Source organism: Cherax quadricarinatus, chromosome 56 (assembly GCF_038502225.1).
Source record: "Cherax quadricarinatus isolate ZL_2023a chromosome 56, ASM3850222v1, whole genome shotgun sequence".
NCBI classification, from domain to species: Eukaryota; Metazoa; Arthropoda; class Malacostraca; order Decapoda; family Parastacidae; genus Cherax; species Cherax quadricarinatus.
The window spans coordinates 19,242,648-19,262,647 of NC_091347.1; the positions used below are offsets into that span (position 1 = coordinate 19,242,648).

Consider the following 20,000-nt stretch of genomic DNA (forward strand, 5'->3'; position numbering starts at 1 on the left):
CCAGCACGACAGTAACTCATGAACCAGCACGACAGTAACTCATAAACCAGCACGAGAGTAACTCATGAACCAGCACGACAGTAACTCATGAACCAGCACGACAGTAACTCATAAACCAGCACGAGAGTAACTCATGAACCAGCACGACAGTAACTCATAAACCAGCACGAGAGTAACTCATGAACCAGCACGACAGTAACTCATGAACCAGCACGACGAACTCATGAGCACGAGAGTAACTCATGAACCAGCACGACAGTAACTCATGAACCAGCACGAACCAGCAGTAACTCATGAACCAGCACGACAGTAACTCATTAACCAGCACGACAGTAACTCATGAACCAGCACGACAGTAACTCATGAACCAGCACGAGAGTAACTCATGAACCAGCACGACAGTAACTCATGAACCAGCACGACAGTAACTCATGAACCAGCACGACAGTAACTCATGAACCAGCACGACAGTAGTAACTCATGAACCAGCACGACAGTAACTCATGAACCAGCACGACAGTAACTCATGAACCAGCACGACAGTAACTCATGAACCAGCACGAGTAGTAACTCATGAACCAGCACGAGTAACTCATGAACCAGCACGACAGTAACTCATGAACCAGCACGACAGTAACTCATGAACCAGCACGAGAGTAACTCATGAACCAGCACGACAGTAACTCATGAACCAGCACGACAGTAACTCATGAACCAGCACGACAGTAACTCATGAACCAGCACGACAGTAACTCATGAACCAGCACGACAGTAACTCATGAACCAGCACGACAGTAACTCATGAACCAGCACGACAGTAACTCATGAACCAGCACGAGAGTAACTCAGTAACTCATGAACCAGCACGACAGTAACTCATGAACCAGCACGACAGTAACTCATGAACCAGCACGACAGTAACTCATGAACCAGCACGAGAGTAACTCATGAACCAGCACGACAGTAACTCATGAACCAGCACGACAGTAACTCATGAACCAGCACGACAGTAACTCATGAACCAGCACGACAGTAACTCATGAACCAGCACGACAGTAACTCATGAACCAGCACGACAGTAACTCATGAACCAGCACGACAGTAACTCATGGACCAGCACGAAGTAACTCATGAACCAGCACGAGAGTAACTCATGAACCAGCACGACAGTAACTCATGAACCAGCACGACAGTAACTCATGAACCAGCACGACAGTAACTCATGAACCAGCACGACAGTAACTCATGAACCAGCACGACAGTAACTCATGAACCAGCACGACAGTAACTCATGAACCAGCACGACAGTAACTCATGAACCAGCACGACAGTAACTCATGAACCAGCACGACAGTAACTCATGAACCAGCACGAGAGTAACTCATGAACCAGCACGACTCATGAACCAGCACTAGAGTAACTCATGAACCAGCACGACAGTAACTCATGAACCAGCACGACAGTAACTCATGAACCAGCACGAGAGTAACTCATGAACCAGCACGACAGTAACTCATGAACCAGCACGACAGTAACTCATGAACCAGCACGACAGTAACTCATGAACCAGCACGACAGTAACTCATGAACCAGCACGACAGTAACTCATGAACCAGCACGACAGTAACTCATGAACCAGCACGACAGTAACTCATGAACCAGCACGACAGTAACTCATGAACCAGCACGAGAGTAACTCATGAACCAGCACGACAGTAACTCATGAACCAGCACGACAGTAACTCATGAACCAGCACGAGAGTAACTCATGAACCAGCACGAGAGTAACTCATGAACCAGCACGAGAGTAACTCATGAACCAGCACGACAGTAACTCATGAACCAGCACGACAGTAACTCATGAACCAGCACGACAGTAACTCATGAACCAGCACGACAGTAACTCATGAACCAGCACGAGAGTAACTCATGAACCAGCACGACAGTAACTCATGAACCAGCACGACAGTAACTCATGAACCAGCACGACAGTAACTCATGAACCAGCACGACAGTAACTCATGAACCAGCACGACAGTAACTCATGAACCAGCACGAGAGTAACTCATGAACCAGCACGACAGTAACTCATGAACCAGCACGACAGTAACTCATGAACCAGCACGACAGTAACTCATGAACCAGCACGACAGTAACTCATGAACCAGCACGAGAGTAACTCATGAACCAGCATGACAGTAACTCATGAACCAGCACGACAGTAACTCATGAACCAGCACGACAGTAACTCATGAACCAGCATGACAGTAACTCATGAACCAGCACGACAGTAACTCATGAACCAGCATGACAGTAACTCATGAACCAGCACGAGAGTAACTCATGAACCAGCACGAGAGTAACTCATGAACCAGCACGAGAGTAACTCATGAACCAGCACGACAGTAACTCATGAACCAGCACGACAGTAACTCATGAACCAGCACGACAGTAACTCATGAACCAGCACGACAGTAACTCATGAACCAGCACGACAGTAACTCATGAACCAGCACGACAGTAACTCATGAACCAGCACGACAGTAACTCATGAACCAGCACGACAGTAACTCATGAACCAGCACGACAGTAACTCATGAACCAGCACGACAGTAACTCATGAACCAGCACGACAGTAACTCATGAACCAGCACGACAGTAACTCATGAACCAGCACGACAGTAACTCATGAACCAGCACGACAGTAACTCATGAACCAGCACGACAGTAACTCATGAACCAGCACGACAGTAACTCATGAACCAGCACGACAGTAACTCATGAACCAGCACGAGAGTAACTCATGAACCAGCACGAGAGTAACTCATGAACCAGCACGAGAGTAACTCATGAACCAGCACGACAGTAACTCATGAACCAGCACGAGAGTAACTCATGAACCAGCACGAGAGTAACTCATGAACCAGCCACGAGAGTAACTCATGAACCAGCACGAGAGTAACTCATGAACCAGCACGACAGTAACTCATGAACCAGCACGACAGTAACTCATGAACCAGCACGACAGTAACTCATGAACCAGCACGAGAGTAACTCATGAACCAGCCACGAGAGTAACTCATGAACCAGCACGAGAGTAACTCATGAACCAGCACGACAGTAACTCATGAACCAGCACGACAGTAACTCATGAACCAGCACGAGAGTAACTCATGAACCAGCCACGAGAGTAACTCATGAACCAGCCACGACAGTAACTCATGAACCAGCACGACAGTAACTCATGAACCAGCACGACAGTAACTCATGAACCAGCACGAGAGTAACTCATGAACCAGCCACGACAGTAACTCATGAACCAGCACGACAGTAACTCATGAACCAGCACGACAGTAACTCAGGAACCAGCACGACAGTAACTCATGAACCAGCACGACAGTAACTCATGAACCAGCACGAGAGTAACTCATGAACCTGCACGAGAGTAACTCATGAACCAGCACGAGAGTAACTCATGAACCTGCACGAGAGTAACTCATGAACCAGCACGACAGTAACTCATGAACCAGCACGACAGTAACTCATGAACCAGCACGAGAGTAACTCATGAACCTGCACGACAGTAACTCATGAACCAGCACGACAGTAACTCATGAACCTGCACGAGAGTAACTCATGAACCTGCACGACAGTAACTCATGAACCAGCACGACAGTAACTCATGAACCAGCACGACAGTAACTCATGAACCAGCACGACAGTAACTCATGAACCAGCACGACAGTAACTCATGAACCTGCACGACAGTAACTCATGAACCAGCACGACAGTAACTCATGAACCAGCACGAGAGTAACTCATGAACCAGCCACGAGAGTAACTCATGAACCAGCACGACAGTAACTCATGAACCAGCACGAGAGTAACTCATGAACCAGCACGAGAGTAACTCATGAACCAGCACGACAGTAACTCATGAACCAGCACGACAGTAACTCATGAACCAGCACGACAGTAACTCATGAACCAGCACGAGAGTAACTCATGAACCAGCACGAGAGTAACTCATGAACCAGCACGACAGTAACTCATGAACCAGCACGACAGTAACTCATGAACCAGCACGAGAGTAACTCATGAACCTGCACGACAGTAACTCATGAACCAGCACGACAGTAACTCATGAACCAGCACGAGAGTAACTCATGAACCTGCACGACAGTAACTCATGAACCAGCACGACAGTAACTCATGAACCAGCACGACAGTAACTCATGAACCAGCACGACAGTAACTCATGAACCAGCACGACAGTAACTCATGAACCAGCACGACAGTAACCCATGAACCAGCACGACAGTAACTCATGAACCAGCACGAGAGTAACTCATGAACCAGCACTAGAGTAACTCATGAACCAGCACGAGAGTAACTCATGAACCAGCACGACAGTAACTCATGAACCAGCACGACAGTAACTCATGAACCAGCACGACAGTAACTCATGAACCAGCACGACAGTAACTCATGAACCAGCACGACAGTAACTCATGAACCAGCACGACAGTAACTCATGAACCAGCACGAGAGTAACTCATGAACCAGCACGACAGTAACTCATGAACCAGCACGACAGTAACTCATGAACCAGCACGAGAGTAACTCATGAACCTGCACGACAGTAACTCATGAACCAGCACGACAGTAACTCATGAACCAGCACGAGAGTAACTCATGAACCAGCACGACAGTAACTCATGAACCAGCACGAGAGTAACTCATGAACCAGCACGACAGTAACTCATGAACCAGCACGACAGTAACTCATGAACCAGCACGACAGTAACTCATGAACCAGCACGAGAGTAACTCATGAACCAGCACGACAGTAACTCATGAACCAGCACGACAGTAACTCATGAACCAGCACGACAGTAACTCATGAACCAGCACGACAGTAACTCATGAACCAGCACGACAGTAACTCATGAACCAGCACGACAGTAACTCATGAACCAGCACGACAGTAACTCATGAACCAGCACGACAGTAACTCATGAACCAGCACGACAGTAACTCATGAACCAGCACGACAGTAACTCATGAACCAGCACGACAGTAACTCATGAACCAGCACGACAGTAACTCATGAACCAGCACGACAGTAACTCATGAACCAGCACGACAGTAACTCATGAACCAGCACGACAGTAACTCATGAACCAGCACGACAGTAACTCATGAACCAGCACGACAGTAACTCATGAACCAGCACGACAGTAACTCATGAACCAGCACGACAGTAACTCATGAACCAGCACGACAGTAACTCATGAACCAGCACGACAGTAACTCATGAACCAGCACGACAGTAACTCATGAACCAGCACGACAGTAACTCATGAACCAGCACGACAGTAACTCATGAACCAGCATGACAGTAACTCATGAACCAGCACGACTCATGAACCAGCACGACAGTAACTCATGAACCAGCACGACAGTAACTCATGAACCAGCACGACAGTAACTCATGAACCAGCACGACAGTAACTCATGAACCAGCACGACAGTAACTCATGAACCAGCACGACAGTAACTCATGAACCAGCACGACAGTAACTCATGAACCAGCACGACAGTAACTCATGAACCAGCACGACAGTAACTCATGAACCAGCACGACAGTAACTCATGAACCAGCACGAGAGTAACTCATGAACCAGCACGACAGTAACTCATGAACCAGCACGACAGTAACTCATGAACCAGCACGACAGTAACTCATGAACCAGCACGACAGTAACTCATGAACCAGCACGACAGTAACTCATGAACCAGCATGACAGTAACTCATGAACCAGCACGACAGTAACTCATGAACCAGCACGTAACTCATGAACCAGCACGACAGTAACTCATGAACCAGCACGACAGTAACTCATGAACCAGCACGACAGTAACTCATGAACCAGCACGACAGTAACTCATGAACCAGCACGACAGTAACTCATGAACCAGCACGACAGTAACTCATGAACCAGCACGACAGTAACTCATGAACCAGCACGACAGTAACTCATGAACCAGCACGACAGTAACTCATGAACCAGCACGACAGTAACTCATGAACCAGCACGACAGTAACTCATGAACCAGCACGACAGTAACTCATGAACCAGCACGACAGTAACTCATGAACCAGCACGACAGTAACTCATGAACCAGCACGACAGTAACTCATGAACCAGCACGACAGTAACTCATGAACCAGCACGACAGTAACTCATGAACCAGCACGACAGTAACTCATGAACCAGCACGACAGTAACTCATGAACCAGCACGACAGTAACTCATGAACAAGCACGACAGTAACTCATGAACCAGCACGACAGTAACTCATGAACCAGCACGACAGTAACTCATGAACCAGCACGACAGTAACTCATGAACCAGCACGACAGTAACTCATGAACCAGCACGACAGTAACTCATGAACCAGCACGACAGTAACTCATGAACCAGCACGACAGTAACTCATGAACCAGCACGACAGTAACTCATGAACCAGCACGACAGTAACTCATGAACCAGCACGACAGTAACTCATGAACCAGCACGACAGTAACTCATGAACCAGCACGACAGTAACTCATGAACCAGCACGACAGTAACTCATGAACCAGCACGACAGTAACTCATGAACCAGCACGAGAGTAACTCATGAACCAGCACGACAGTAACTCATGAACCAGCACGACAGTAACTCATGAACCAGCACGACAGTAACTCATGAACCAGCACGACAGTAACTCATGAACCAGCACGACAGTAACTCATGAACCAGCACGACAGTAACTCATGAACCAGCACGACAGTAACTCATGAACCAGCACGACAGTAACTCATGAACCAGCACGACAGTAACTCATGAACCAGCACGACAGTAACTCATGAACCAGCACGACAGTAACTCATGAACCAGCACGACAGTAACTCATGAACCAGCACGACAGTAACTCATGAACCAGCACGACAGTAACTCATGAACCAGCACGACAGTAACTCATGAACCAGCACGACAGTAACTCATGAACCAGCACGACAGTAACTCATGAACCAGCACGAGAGTAACTCATGAACCAGCACGACAGTAACTCATGAACCAGCACGACAGTAACTCATGAACCAGCACGACAGTAACTCATGAACCAGCACGACAGTAACTCATGAACCAGCACGACAGTAACTCATGAACCAGCACGAGAGTAACTCATGAACCAGCACGACAGTAACTCATGAACCAGCACGACAGTAACTCATGAACCAGCACGACAGTAGCTCATGAACCATCATGACAGTAACTCATGAACCAGCATGACAGTAACTCATGAACCAGCACGACAGTAACTCATGAACAAGCACGACAGTAACTCATGAACCAGCACGAGAGTAACTCATGAACCAGCCACGAGAGTAACTCATGAACCAGCAGTAGAGTAACTCATGAACCAGCCACGAGAGTAACTCATTAACCAGCACGAGAGTAACTCATGAACCAGCCACGAGAGTAACTCATGAACCAGCAGTAGAGTAACTCATGAACCAGCCACGAGAGTAACTCATGAACCAGCACGAGAGTAACTCATGAACCAGCACGAGAGTAACTCATGAACCAGCACGAGAGTAACTCATGAACCAGCACGACAGTAACTCATGAACCAGCACGACAGTAACTCATGAACCAGCACGACAGTAACTCATGAACCAGCACGACAGTAACTCATGAACCAGCACGACAGTAACTCATGAACCAGCACGACAGTAACTCATGAACCAGCACGAGAGTAACTCATGAACCAGCACGACAGTAACTCATGAACCAGCACGAGAGTAACTCATGAACCAGCACGAGAGTAACTCATGAACCAGCACGACAGTAACTCATGAACCAGCACGAGAGTAACTCATGAACCAGCACGACAGTAACTCATGAACCAGCACGACAGTAACTCATGAACCAGCACGACAGTAACTCATGAACCAGCACGACAGTAACTCATGAACCAGCACGACAGTAACTCATGAACCAGCACGAGAGTAACTCATGAACCAGCACGAGAGTAACTCATGAACCAGCACGAGAGTAACTCATGAACCAGCACGACAGTAACTCATGAACCAGCACGACAGTAACTCATGAACCAGCACGAGAGTAACTCATGAACCAGCACGACAGTAACTCATGAACCAGCACGAGAGTAACTCATGAACCAGCACGACAGTAACTCATGAACCAGCACGACAGTAACTCATGAACCAGCACGACAGTAACTCATGAACCAGCCACGAAAGTAATTCATGAACCAGCACGAGAGTAACTCATGAACCAGCACGAGAGTAACTCATGAACCAGCACGACAGTAACTCATGAACCAGCACGAGAGTAACTCATGAACCAGCACGACAGTAACTCATGAACCAGCATGACAGTAACTCATGAACCAGCACGACAGTAACTCATGAACCAGCACGACAGTAACTCATGAACCAGCATGACAGTAACTCATGAACCAGCATGACAGTAACTCATGAACCAGCACGAGAGTAACTCATGAACCAGCACGACAGTAACTCATGAACCAGCACGAGAGTAACTCATGAACCAGCACGACAGTAACTCATGAACCAGCACGAGAGTAACTCATGAACCAGCACGACAGTAACTCATGAACCAGCACGAGAGTAACTCATGAACCAGCACGACAGTAACTCATGAACCAGCACGACAGTAACTCATGAACCAGCACGAGAGTAACTCATGAACCAGCACGACAGTAACTCATGAACCAGCACGACAGTAACTCATGAACCAGCACGAGAGTAACTCATGAACCAGCACGACAGTAACTCATGAACCAGCACGACAGTAACTCATGAACCAGCACGACAGTAACTCATGAACCAGCACGACAGTAACTCATGAACCAGCACGACAGTAACTCATGAACCAGCACGACAGTAACTCATGAACCAGCACGAGAGTAACTCATGAACCAGCACGACAGTAACTCATGAACCAGCACGAGAGTAACTCATGAACCAGCACGACAGTAACTCATGAACCAGCACGACAGTAACTCATGAACCAGCACGACAGTAACTCATGAACCAGCACGACAGTAACTCATGAACCAGCACGAGAGTAACTCATGAACCAGCACGAGAGTAACTCATGAACCAGCACGACAGTAACTCATGAACCAGCACGAGAGTAACTCATGAACCAGCACGAGAGTAACTCATGAACCAGCACGACAGTAACTCATGAACCAGCACGACAGTAACTCATGAACCAGCACGAGAGTAACTCATGAACCAGCACGACAGTAACTCATGAACCAGCACGACAGTAACTCATGAACCAGCACGAGAGTAACTCATGAACCAGCACGACAGTAACTCATGAACCAGCACGACAGTAACTCATGAACCAGCATGACAGTAACTCATGAACCAGCATGACAGTAACTCATGAACCAGCATGACAGTAACTCATGAACCAGCATGACAGTAACTCATGAACCAGTATGACAGTAACTCATGAACCAGCATGACAGTAACTCATGAACCAGCACGACAGTAACTCATGAACCAGCATGACAGTAACTCATGAACCAGCATGACAGTAACTCATGAACCAGCATGACAGTAACTCATGAACCAGCACGACAGTAACTCATGAACCAGCACGACAGTAACTCATGAACCAGCACGACAGTAACTCATGAACCAGCACGACAGTAACTCATGAACCAGCACGACAGTAACTCATGAACCAGCACGACAGTAACTCATGAACCAGCACGACAGTAACTCATGAACCAGCACGAGAGTAACTCATGAACCAGCACGACAGTAACTCATGAACCAGCACGACAGTAACTCATGAACCAGCACGACAGTAACTCATGAACCAGCACGACAGTAACTCATGAACCAGCACGAGAGTAACTCATGAACCAGCACGACAGTAACTCATGAACCAGCACGAGAGTAACTCATGAACCAGCACGACAGTAACTCATGAACCAGCACGAGAGTAACTCATGAACCAGCACGACAGTAACTCATGAACCAGCACGACAGTAACTCATGAACCAGCACGACAGTAACTCATGAACCAGCACGACAGTAACTCATGAACCAGCACGAGAGTAACTCATGAACCAGCACGACAGTAACTCATGAACCAGCACGACAGTAACTCATGAACCAGCACGACAGTAACTCATGAACCAGCACGACAGTAACTCATGAACCAGCACGACAGTAACTCATGACAGTAACTCATGAACCAGCACGACAGTAACTCATGAACCAGCACGAGAGTAACTCATGAACCAGCACGAGAGTAACTCATGAACCAGCACGACAGTAACTCATGAACCAGCACGACAGTAACTCATGAACCAGCACGACAGTAACTCATGAACCAGCACGACAGTAACTCATGAACCAGCACGACAGTAACTCATGAACCAGCACGACAGTAACTCATGAACCAGCACGACAGTAACTCATGAACCAGCACGACAGTAACTCATGAACCAGCACGACAGTAACTCATGAACCAGCACGACAGTAACTCATGAACCAGCACGACAGTAACTCATGAACCAGCACGAGAGTAACTCATGAACCAGCACGACAGTAACTCATGAACCAGCACGACAGTAACTCATGAACCAGCACGAGAATGATAAAAACAGTAGGAAAGTTGAGAGTGGAGCCGAAAATACTGATGAGCGTAAGAAGAAAACAGTGCCAGTGGAGACAGCACGAGGGGCAAAGGTGGAAAAATACAATTTTGCAAATTTTGATGCGGATCAGGTACTTCAGAACATGGTTAAAGAAACTACAAGGAAAGTGAAAACAACAGAGTAGACAATGTAATGGGAAGGTGATGAGACGAAGAAAGATGCAAACGGTTGATTGCCTAAACCATATCTAAGTTAAGGGTACGTCAGGATGGGAGACATTAGAGAAGGTCAGTGTATTTAGAGAGCATTGAGAACACAGGAAGACGTGCAGAACAGTGTTTGTCAACTCAAGTACTTTTGAATACATGACATTAGAAATGGCTCAGGTATTACTGCATTTAAAAAATAAATCTTGACCGAGAGACATCCTGAGGAAGTAAATAAATCAAGGAAGGGATGATAGAAGAATGGAAAGCCCAGTCTTCAGATGTTTTTCTCATTCTGGTTCATCCTCTTATCTAACAGGTGTGAACAGCAGGTATGTACTTACTCAATAAAGGCAGATACTTACCCAGCAAGTGTGCACACACAAGCGTGAGGGCAACAGGGAACCGCATCTTAAGGAACGGGATCATTTTGTAGTGAGTACAAGACAGAGTCGTCAGCAGCAGTGGACACTGTTCAACTTTCTCTGAAAACAATAAACACCTGTCAACTTCCTAGACAGATAAACATGGCACTTGCACCTAGAATGTATCACAAGAACTTCTTCCCTACAGTTTAAATTGTCACCTACAGAATATATTACATAAGCCAGGAGAACAGACTCACCTTGGCAGAAGAACACTTCAGACCACCTGAAGGGTAACACTGAAGGTTCAGGCGTTTTCTGGAACAGTGTTTGTTGTTGAATCCATGACAACAACACTGACGTGTGTAGTAATTCCCACGATTATCTGAGCGTTATCACCCTGTGTTGTTTGTGTGTTATCTCTCCCCCTCCTACACACACACACACACACACACGCTCGCAGGAGCTGCCAGGAGCAGTGACTCGACATCTGCAACCACATATAAGTAGGTACATAGGGTTCCTGGAGGGCAAAATAAAATGTCACTAGTTTGTGTTGCTGTTTATTCCTTCAATATACTTATACATAACAAAGTAAGTTGTTGCAAACATTATAAACTCCAAAAGTGTGATAGTAGCCGCACGTCCAGCTGTGTGTGTACTGAACAGCTGTGAAGACAATTTTGGTGCACTCTTAACAAGTTATTGATCACAATGAGTCACCAAGGGTCACCATGGGTCACCAGGCTCCACCAGCAGCTACTGGGCATACATACACAGTGGGGTCCTCAGCAGGCTACAGGAGGAGTCACGGAAGTAGTGGAAGCCGTCAGCGTTCAACAGAAGACAGTTCTCAGCTGCTCCACCATCTGGCTCCAACACATCTAACTTCACAAAGCCCCAGAACGGTGCCCCTAAGACACATGTAATTAACAATATTGGTAATTATGTACATTATTCTGTCCATTTGATTATGAAAATAAATTTTTATACTGCCAATTTAATTAACCAAGACAATTGTTGCTAAAAGACGAAGAGAAACAAGATTTATTAAAGTAATAAAAATAAATTGTTCTTAACTAGTAACGTACAGTTATGTAATCACAATAACAATTGTTTTTAAATATATTAAACGATATATTTTACCAGAGGAAGTTTGTAGTAAATTTTGACTTATTTTAACAAGAATTAACTATGACACGTAAACACGACAACAGTCACTGTTGATGAAGTGACGTACCCATAGGGACGCGTTGACCGTCAGTCCACAACCAGACGCCCTCCTGGGCCGCGTCGGAGCCTCCCAGCCAGAAGGAATGACCAGCGATCCCTGCAACACATAACACGTGAACAGTGATCCCTACAACACAGTGATCCCTGCAACACACAGCAAGTGCTGCAACACGCAAGTGAACAGTGATCCCTGCAACAACAACAATTGAACAATGATTGCTGCAACATAGTGATCAGCGATTCGTGCAACACAAGGCAAGTGATCAGTGATCCCTGCAACACACAGCAAATGATCAGTGATCCCTGCAACCCAGAGATCAGTGATCCCTTCAACACACTAGAAGTCATGGTGCTGGTAGAGGTATATACACTAGACTTACCTTCCTGGTCCTGGTAGAGGGATATATAGTACTCTTACCTTCCTGGTGCTGGTAGAGGTATATGTACTAGACTTACCTTCCTGGTGCAGGTACAGGTATATAGCTCTCAGTTGTTCAATGTAAGTAACAGCAGCCAGCTCCCCTGACATGTCATGACAAGCCTGACGTGACTCCTCCCACGACTCTTCCACCCACGTCATGAAGGAGAGACAGAGGCCGCCCACACTCACGAAGAAGGAGGGACACTCCTGCACCTCTGCCACTGGTGCTACTGCTGTCATGTTGTGGTCTTATATACAGATTAACAGTAGACGACTTTACTCTTTTTGTTACATGTACAATATTTTTTCATATATAGATCACGATTCATAAAATAATAATTACTTGCAGTATCTTGTGGTGGTTGTTCACATATTAGCGACAACAGACTAGAGCAGTTTGCATCATTCACGTAAAACAAATATACACTGGGCATCTCCAAGCAATTTTCATCATCGTTATCGTTATTTGGCTCCTGGAACTCAGTATCCGCCTTCCAGAATGGTGTACCCATGGGTATAGACAGACCCGAGGAAGTGCGCCAGTCCCCCTCACTGTCTTAGTCACTCCCGTCATTCCAGTACGTTCTGTCAGTCAGACCTGAGGTGGCACATAGAACTGTGACTGTCCTGTCTCCACTATTTACGTATTACTATAGCATAAATATGTACCAAAGTACATATTTATGCTATGGTAATACGGAGATCACCATACATTCATACTTAAAATCAAATGACAGAAACAAATTAGGTGTTATAGGGTCCTGTAATCCCGCAAAAAAAAAATATTTAGGTTTATCCAGTTTATCCAGTTGAGGTTGTCTCCCTGGAAGTACTTACCTTGGGAGGTCATACACTGCTCTCACCGCCTCTGCCACTTCTCGAAACTTTTCTGGAACTCTTCTTTCGTGACGGAATTTAACACGGCCTGTGATTCTGCTTGAATCTTCACCAAGCAGTTAAAACTCTTTCCTTGAGAGTCAGTTACATTTTTGGGAAGAGAAAGAAGTCACGAATATTACATCTGGGGAGTTGGGAGGGTGAGAGATGTAGTCTTGAGACGACCAGTAAGAAATTTCCACAGCACTTGCAATGTCCTGGTAACTCTGACGACGATCTTCATGAATAACCCTCTTCATTTTTTCAGTGTTGATGCCTGGTTATGTTGATGGACAAGCAGAACATTCATCATCTTCAACTAACGTTCCTCCTCCTCTGAATCGAAAAAAATCATTCCAAACAATGAGTCCGACCCATCGCTTAGTCAACAAATACTTATTGACCATCTTAACACAGAATTTCACAAACATACGCAAAAAATCAAAACAACGCACTGAGCAGAAGACAAAAAATGCCCACTAAAATTTCAACGGAATGACCGACCGCACTGAAACTCGCTACGCTGTTTCACAAAGGAGTGTATTGTGCAACCCGATCTACGGCGCTGGCAAATTTCACTCAGGAAACGAGCGAGAATTTGAGCACGGGAACGTTTTGATAAAACCTCGTATTCTGATATTGTATAAATAGATAAAAATTTCAAATACATCTTTATTTTGAAATTAAGAGTACATATAGTTAGCTGCTGGGTCTGACGTTGACAAGTCGTCTGGTCTGACTTTAGTCAGTCGTTTGTGTCTGACGTTAACCAGTCGTCTGGGTCTGACATTAACTAGTCGTCTGGGTTTTTCCTTGACCAGTCGTCTCGATCTGACGTTAACCAGTCGTCTGAATCTGACGTTAATCAGTCGTCTGGGTCTGACGTTGACCAGTCGTCTGGGTCTAACTTTGGCCAGTCGTCTGAGTCTGACGTTGACAAGTCGTCTGGGTCTGATGTTAACCAGTCGTCCTGGGTGTAACGTTGACCATTCGTCTCTGTCTGACTTTGGCCAGTCTTCTGAGTCTGACATTGGCCAGTGGTCTGGTTGTGACGCTGACCAGTGGTCTGGGTGTGACACTGACCAGTGGTCTGGGTGTGACGCTGACCAGTGGTCTGGGTGTGACGCTGACCAGTGGTCTGGGTGTGACGCTGACCAGTGGTTTGGGTGTGACGCTGACCAGTGGTCTGGGTGTGACGCTGACCAGTGGTCTGGGTGTGACGCTGACCAGTGGTCTGGGTGTGACGCTGACCAGTGGTCTGGGTGTGACGCTGACCAGTGGTCTGGGTGTGACGCTGACCAGTGGTCCAGCCAGTACATTATTGTAATAACAATGGCATTTATTGCCTTCACTTATTATTTATGGAATATTAGAATTATTCAAGAAGAATTTCCTCTGTCATGTCAGTTATTATTTACGGAATATTAGAATTATTCAAGAAGAATTTCCTCTGTCATGTCAGTTATTATTTATGGAATATTAGAATTATTCAAGAAGAATTTCCTCTGTCATGTCAGTTATTATTTATGGAATATTAGAATTATTCAAGAAGAATTTCCTCTGTCATGTCAGTTATTATTTATGGAATATTAGAATTATTCAAGAAGAATTTCCTCTGTCATGTCAGTTATTATTTATGGAATATTAGAATTATTCAAGAAGAATTTCCTCTGTCATGTCACTTATTATTTATGGAATATTAGAATTATTCAAGAAGAATTTCCTCTGTCATGTCAGTTATTATTTATGGAATATTAGAATTATTCAAGAAGAATTTCCTCTGTCATGTCACTTATTATTTATGGAATATTAGAATTATTCAAGAAGAATTTCCTCTGTCATGTCAGTTATTATTTATGGAATATTAGAATTATTCAAGAAGAATTTCCTCTGTCATGTCAGTTATTATTTATGGAATATTAGAATTATTCAAGAAGAATTTCCTCTGTCATGTCAGTTATTATTTATGGAATATTAGAATTATTCAAGAAGAATTTCCTCTGTCATGTCAGTTAGAAGTTCATGTTAAGCAAATTAAATAATTAAAATTTAAAACTTGCTGTAAATAAGTAGAATAATAATTATATCTGATATAATAATAATTATATCTGTTATAATAATAATTATATCTGCTATAATAATAATTATATCTGCTATAATAATAATTATATCTGCTATAATAATAATTATATCTGCTATAACAATTATATCTATTATAATAATTATATCTGCTATTATAATTATATCCGTTATAATAATAATTATATTTCCTAAAATAATAATTATATCTCCTATAATAATTATTAAAAAAATAATCATTTTAACTTTTTTCCATCTTCAATATTTTACATTAATATTTTAAATGACGTCATCGTCATCAAGTTATCAGTTAATTAGGACCACTGAACACTGTCAGTGTAGACAGTTCTCTACATTGACAGTACACACAGTTCTCTACACTGACAGTACACACAGTACTCTACACTGACAGTACACACAGTCCTCTACACTGACAGTACACACAGTTCTCTACACTGACAGTACACACAGTACTCTACACTGACAGTACACACAGTCCTCCACAATGACAGTACACACAGTCCTCTATACTGACAGTGCACACAGTCCTCTACACTGACAGTACACAGAGTCCTCCACAATGACAGTACACACAGTCCTCTATACTGACAGTGCACACAGTCCTCCACAATGACAGTACACACAGTCCTCTACACTGACAGTACACACAGTTCTCTACACTGACAGTACACACAGTACTCTACACTGACAGTACACACAGTCCTCCAGAATGACAGTACACACAGTCCTCTATACTGACAGTGCACACAGTCCTCTACACTGACAGTACACACAGTCCTCCACAATGACAGTACACACAGTCCTCTATACTGACAGTGCACACAGTCCTCCACAATGACAGTACACACAGTCCTCTACACTGACAGTACACACATTCCTCTACAATGACAGTACACACAGTCCTCTACACTGACAGTACACACAGTCTTCTATACTGACAGCACACACAGTCCTCTACACTGACAGTACACACATTCCTCTACAATGACAGTACACACAGTCCTCTACACTGACAGTACACACATTCCTCTAAAATGACAGTACACACAGTCCTCTACACTGACAGTACACACAGTCCTCTATACTGACAGCACACACAGTCCTCTACACTGACAGTACACACAGTCCTCTATACTGACAGCACACACATTGCTCTACACTGACAGTACACACAGTCCTCTATACTGACAGCACTCACAGTCCTCTACACTGACAGTACACACAGTCCTCTTTACTGACAGTACACACTGTCCTCTACAATGACACTACACACAGTCCTCTACACTAACAGTGCACACAGTCCTCTAAAATGACAGTACACAGAGTCCGCTACACTGACAGTACACAGAGTCCTCTACAATGACAGTACACACAGTCCTCTACAATGACAGTACACACAGTCCTCTACAATGACAGTACACACAGTCCTCTACAATGAGAGTACACACAGTCCTCTACAATGTCAGGACACACAGTCCTTTACAATGACAGTACACACAGTCCTCTACAATGACAGTACACACAGTCCTCTATACTGACAGTACACACAGTCCTCTATACTGACAGGACACACAGTCCTCTACACTGACAGTACACACAGTCCTCCACAATGACAGTACACAGAGTCCTCTACATTGACAGTACACACAGTCCTCTACAATGACAGTACACATAGTCCTCTACAATGACAGTACACACAGTCTTCTATACTGACAGTACACACAGACCTCTATACTGACAGCACACACAGTCCTCTACACTGACAGTACACACAGTCCTCTATACTGACAGCACACACAGTCCTCTACAATGACAGTACACACAGTCCTCTATACTGACAGTACACACAGACCTCTACACTGACGGTACACACAGTCCTCTATACTGACAGTACACACAGTCCTCTACAATGACAGTACACACAGTCCTCTATACTGACAGTACACACAGTCCTCTACACTGACAGTACACACAGTACTCTACAATGACAGTACACACAGTCCTCTACACTGACAGCACACACAGTCCTCTGCACTGACAGTACACACAGTCCTCTATACTGACAGTACACACAGTCCTCTACAATGACAGCACACACAATCCTCTATACTGACAGTACACACAGTCCTCTATACTGACAGTACACATAGTCCTCTATACTGACAGTACACACAGTTCTCTACACTGACAGTACAAACACTCCTCTACACTGAGAGTACACACAGTCTTCAATACTGGCAGTACACACAGTCCTCTGCACTGACAATACACACAGTCCTCTACACTGACAGTACAAACACTCCTCTACACTGAGAGTACACACAGTCTTCAATACTGACAGTACACACAGTCCTCTGCACTGACAGTACACACAGTGTTCAATACTGACAGTACACACAGTTCTCTACATTGAGAGTACACACAGTCCTCTACACTGACAGCACACACAGTCCTCTATACTGACAGTACATACAGTCCTCTATACTGACAGTGCACACAGTCCTCAATACTGACAGGTACTCACAGTCTTCTACACCGATAGTACACAGTCCTCAATACTGAGAGTACACACAGCTCTCTAAACTGACAGCACACACAGTCATCACAGTTCTCTACATTGAGAGTACACAGAGTCCTCTACACTGAGAGTACACACAGTTCTCTATACGGAGAGTACACACAGTCCTCTATACTGACAGTACACACAGTCCTCTGCACTGACAGTACACACAGTCGTCTACACTGAGAGTACACAGTTCTCTACACTGAGAGTACACTAAGTCCTCTACACTGACAGTACACACAGTCCTATACACTGACAGCAAACACAGTCCTCTATACTGACAGTACACACAGTCCTCTACACTGACAGTATAAACAGTCCTCTACACTGACAGTACACATAGTCCTCTATAATGACGGAACACACAGTCCTCTATACTGACAGTACACACAGTCCTCTACACTGACAGTACACACAGTCCTCAATACTGACAGGTACTCACAGTCTTCTACACCGATAGTACACAGTCCTCAATACTGAGAGTACACACAGCTCTCTAAACTGACAGCACACACAGTCATCAATACTGACAGTACACACAGTCCTCAATACTGACAGTACACACAGTCCTCTACACTGACAGTACACACAATCCTCAATACTGAGAGTACACACAGTCCTCAAAACTGACAGTACACACAGTCCTCTACACTGACAGTAAACACAGTCCTCTATACTGACAGTACACACAGTCCTCAATACTGATGGTACACACAGTCCTCTACACTGACAGCACACACAGTCCTCTATATTGACAGCACATACAGTCCTCAATACTGACAGTACACACAGTCCCTAATACTGACAGTTCACACAGCTCTCTACATTGACAGTACACACAGTCCTCAATACAGACAGTACACACAGTCCTCAATACTGACAGTTCACACAGTCCTCTACACTGAGAGTAAACAGTCCTCTATACTGACAGCACATACAGTCCTCAATACTGAAAGTACACACAGTCCTCTACACTGACAGTACACACAGTCCTCTACACTGACAGCACATACAGTCCTCAATACTGACAGTACACACAGTCCCTAATACTGACAGTACACACAGCTCTCTACACAAACAGTACACACAGTCCTCTACACTGACAGCACACACAGTCCTCAATACTGACAGTACACACAGTCCTCTACACTGACAGTAAACACAGTCCTCTATACTGGCAGCACATACAGTCCTCATTACTGAAAGTACACACAGTCCTTAATACTGACAGTACACACAGTTCTCTACACTGACAGTACACACAGTCCTCAATACTGACAGCACACACAGTCTTTTACAGTGACAGTACACACAATCCTCAATACTGACAGTACACACAGTCCTCAATACTGACAGCACAAACAGTCCTCAGTACTGATAGTACACAGCCCTCAACATTGACTGTGCATATAGTCCTCTACTAACAGCGCATACAGCTCACCGCTTTCTAAACTGACAGTGCATACAGTCTTCTACAATGCCAGTGCACACAGTTTTCTACACTGACAAT

At 44.9% G+C, this 20,000-nt stretch overlaps 1 protein-coding gene and 1 pseudogene across 1 annotated transcript in view; both read right to left on the reverse strand.

The window, feature by feature from the left end:
• The window catches only part of LOC128705837 (macrophage mannose receptor 1-like), a 19,607-nt gene extending 7,904 nt beyond the window's left edge, over nucleotides 1–11,703 (reverse strand). Inside the window, exons 1-2 of the mRNA XM_070096984.1 lie at nucleotides 11,558–11,703; nucleotides 11,298–11,417 (exon numbers count right to left, since the gene is read on the reverse strand). Coding sequence (XP_069953085.1) covers nucleotides 11,298–11,361 — 64 coding nt within the window. The 5' untranslated portion in view covers nucleotides 11,362–11,417; nucleotides 11,558–11,703. The remainder of the gene's footprint in view (nucleotides 1–11,297; nucleotides 11,418–11,557) is intronic.
• Nucleotides 11,704–11,846: 143 nt separating this feature from the next.
• The window catches only part of LOC128700733 (macrophage mannose receptor 1-like), a 10,091-nt pseudogene continuing 1,937 nt past the window's right edge, over nucleotides 11,847–20,000 (reverse strand).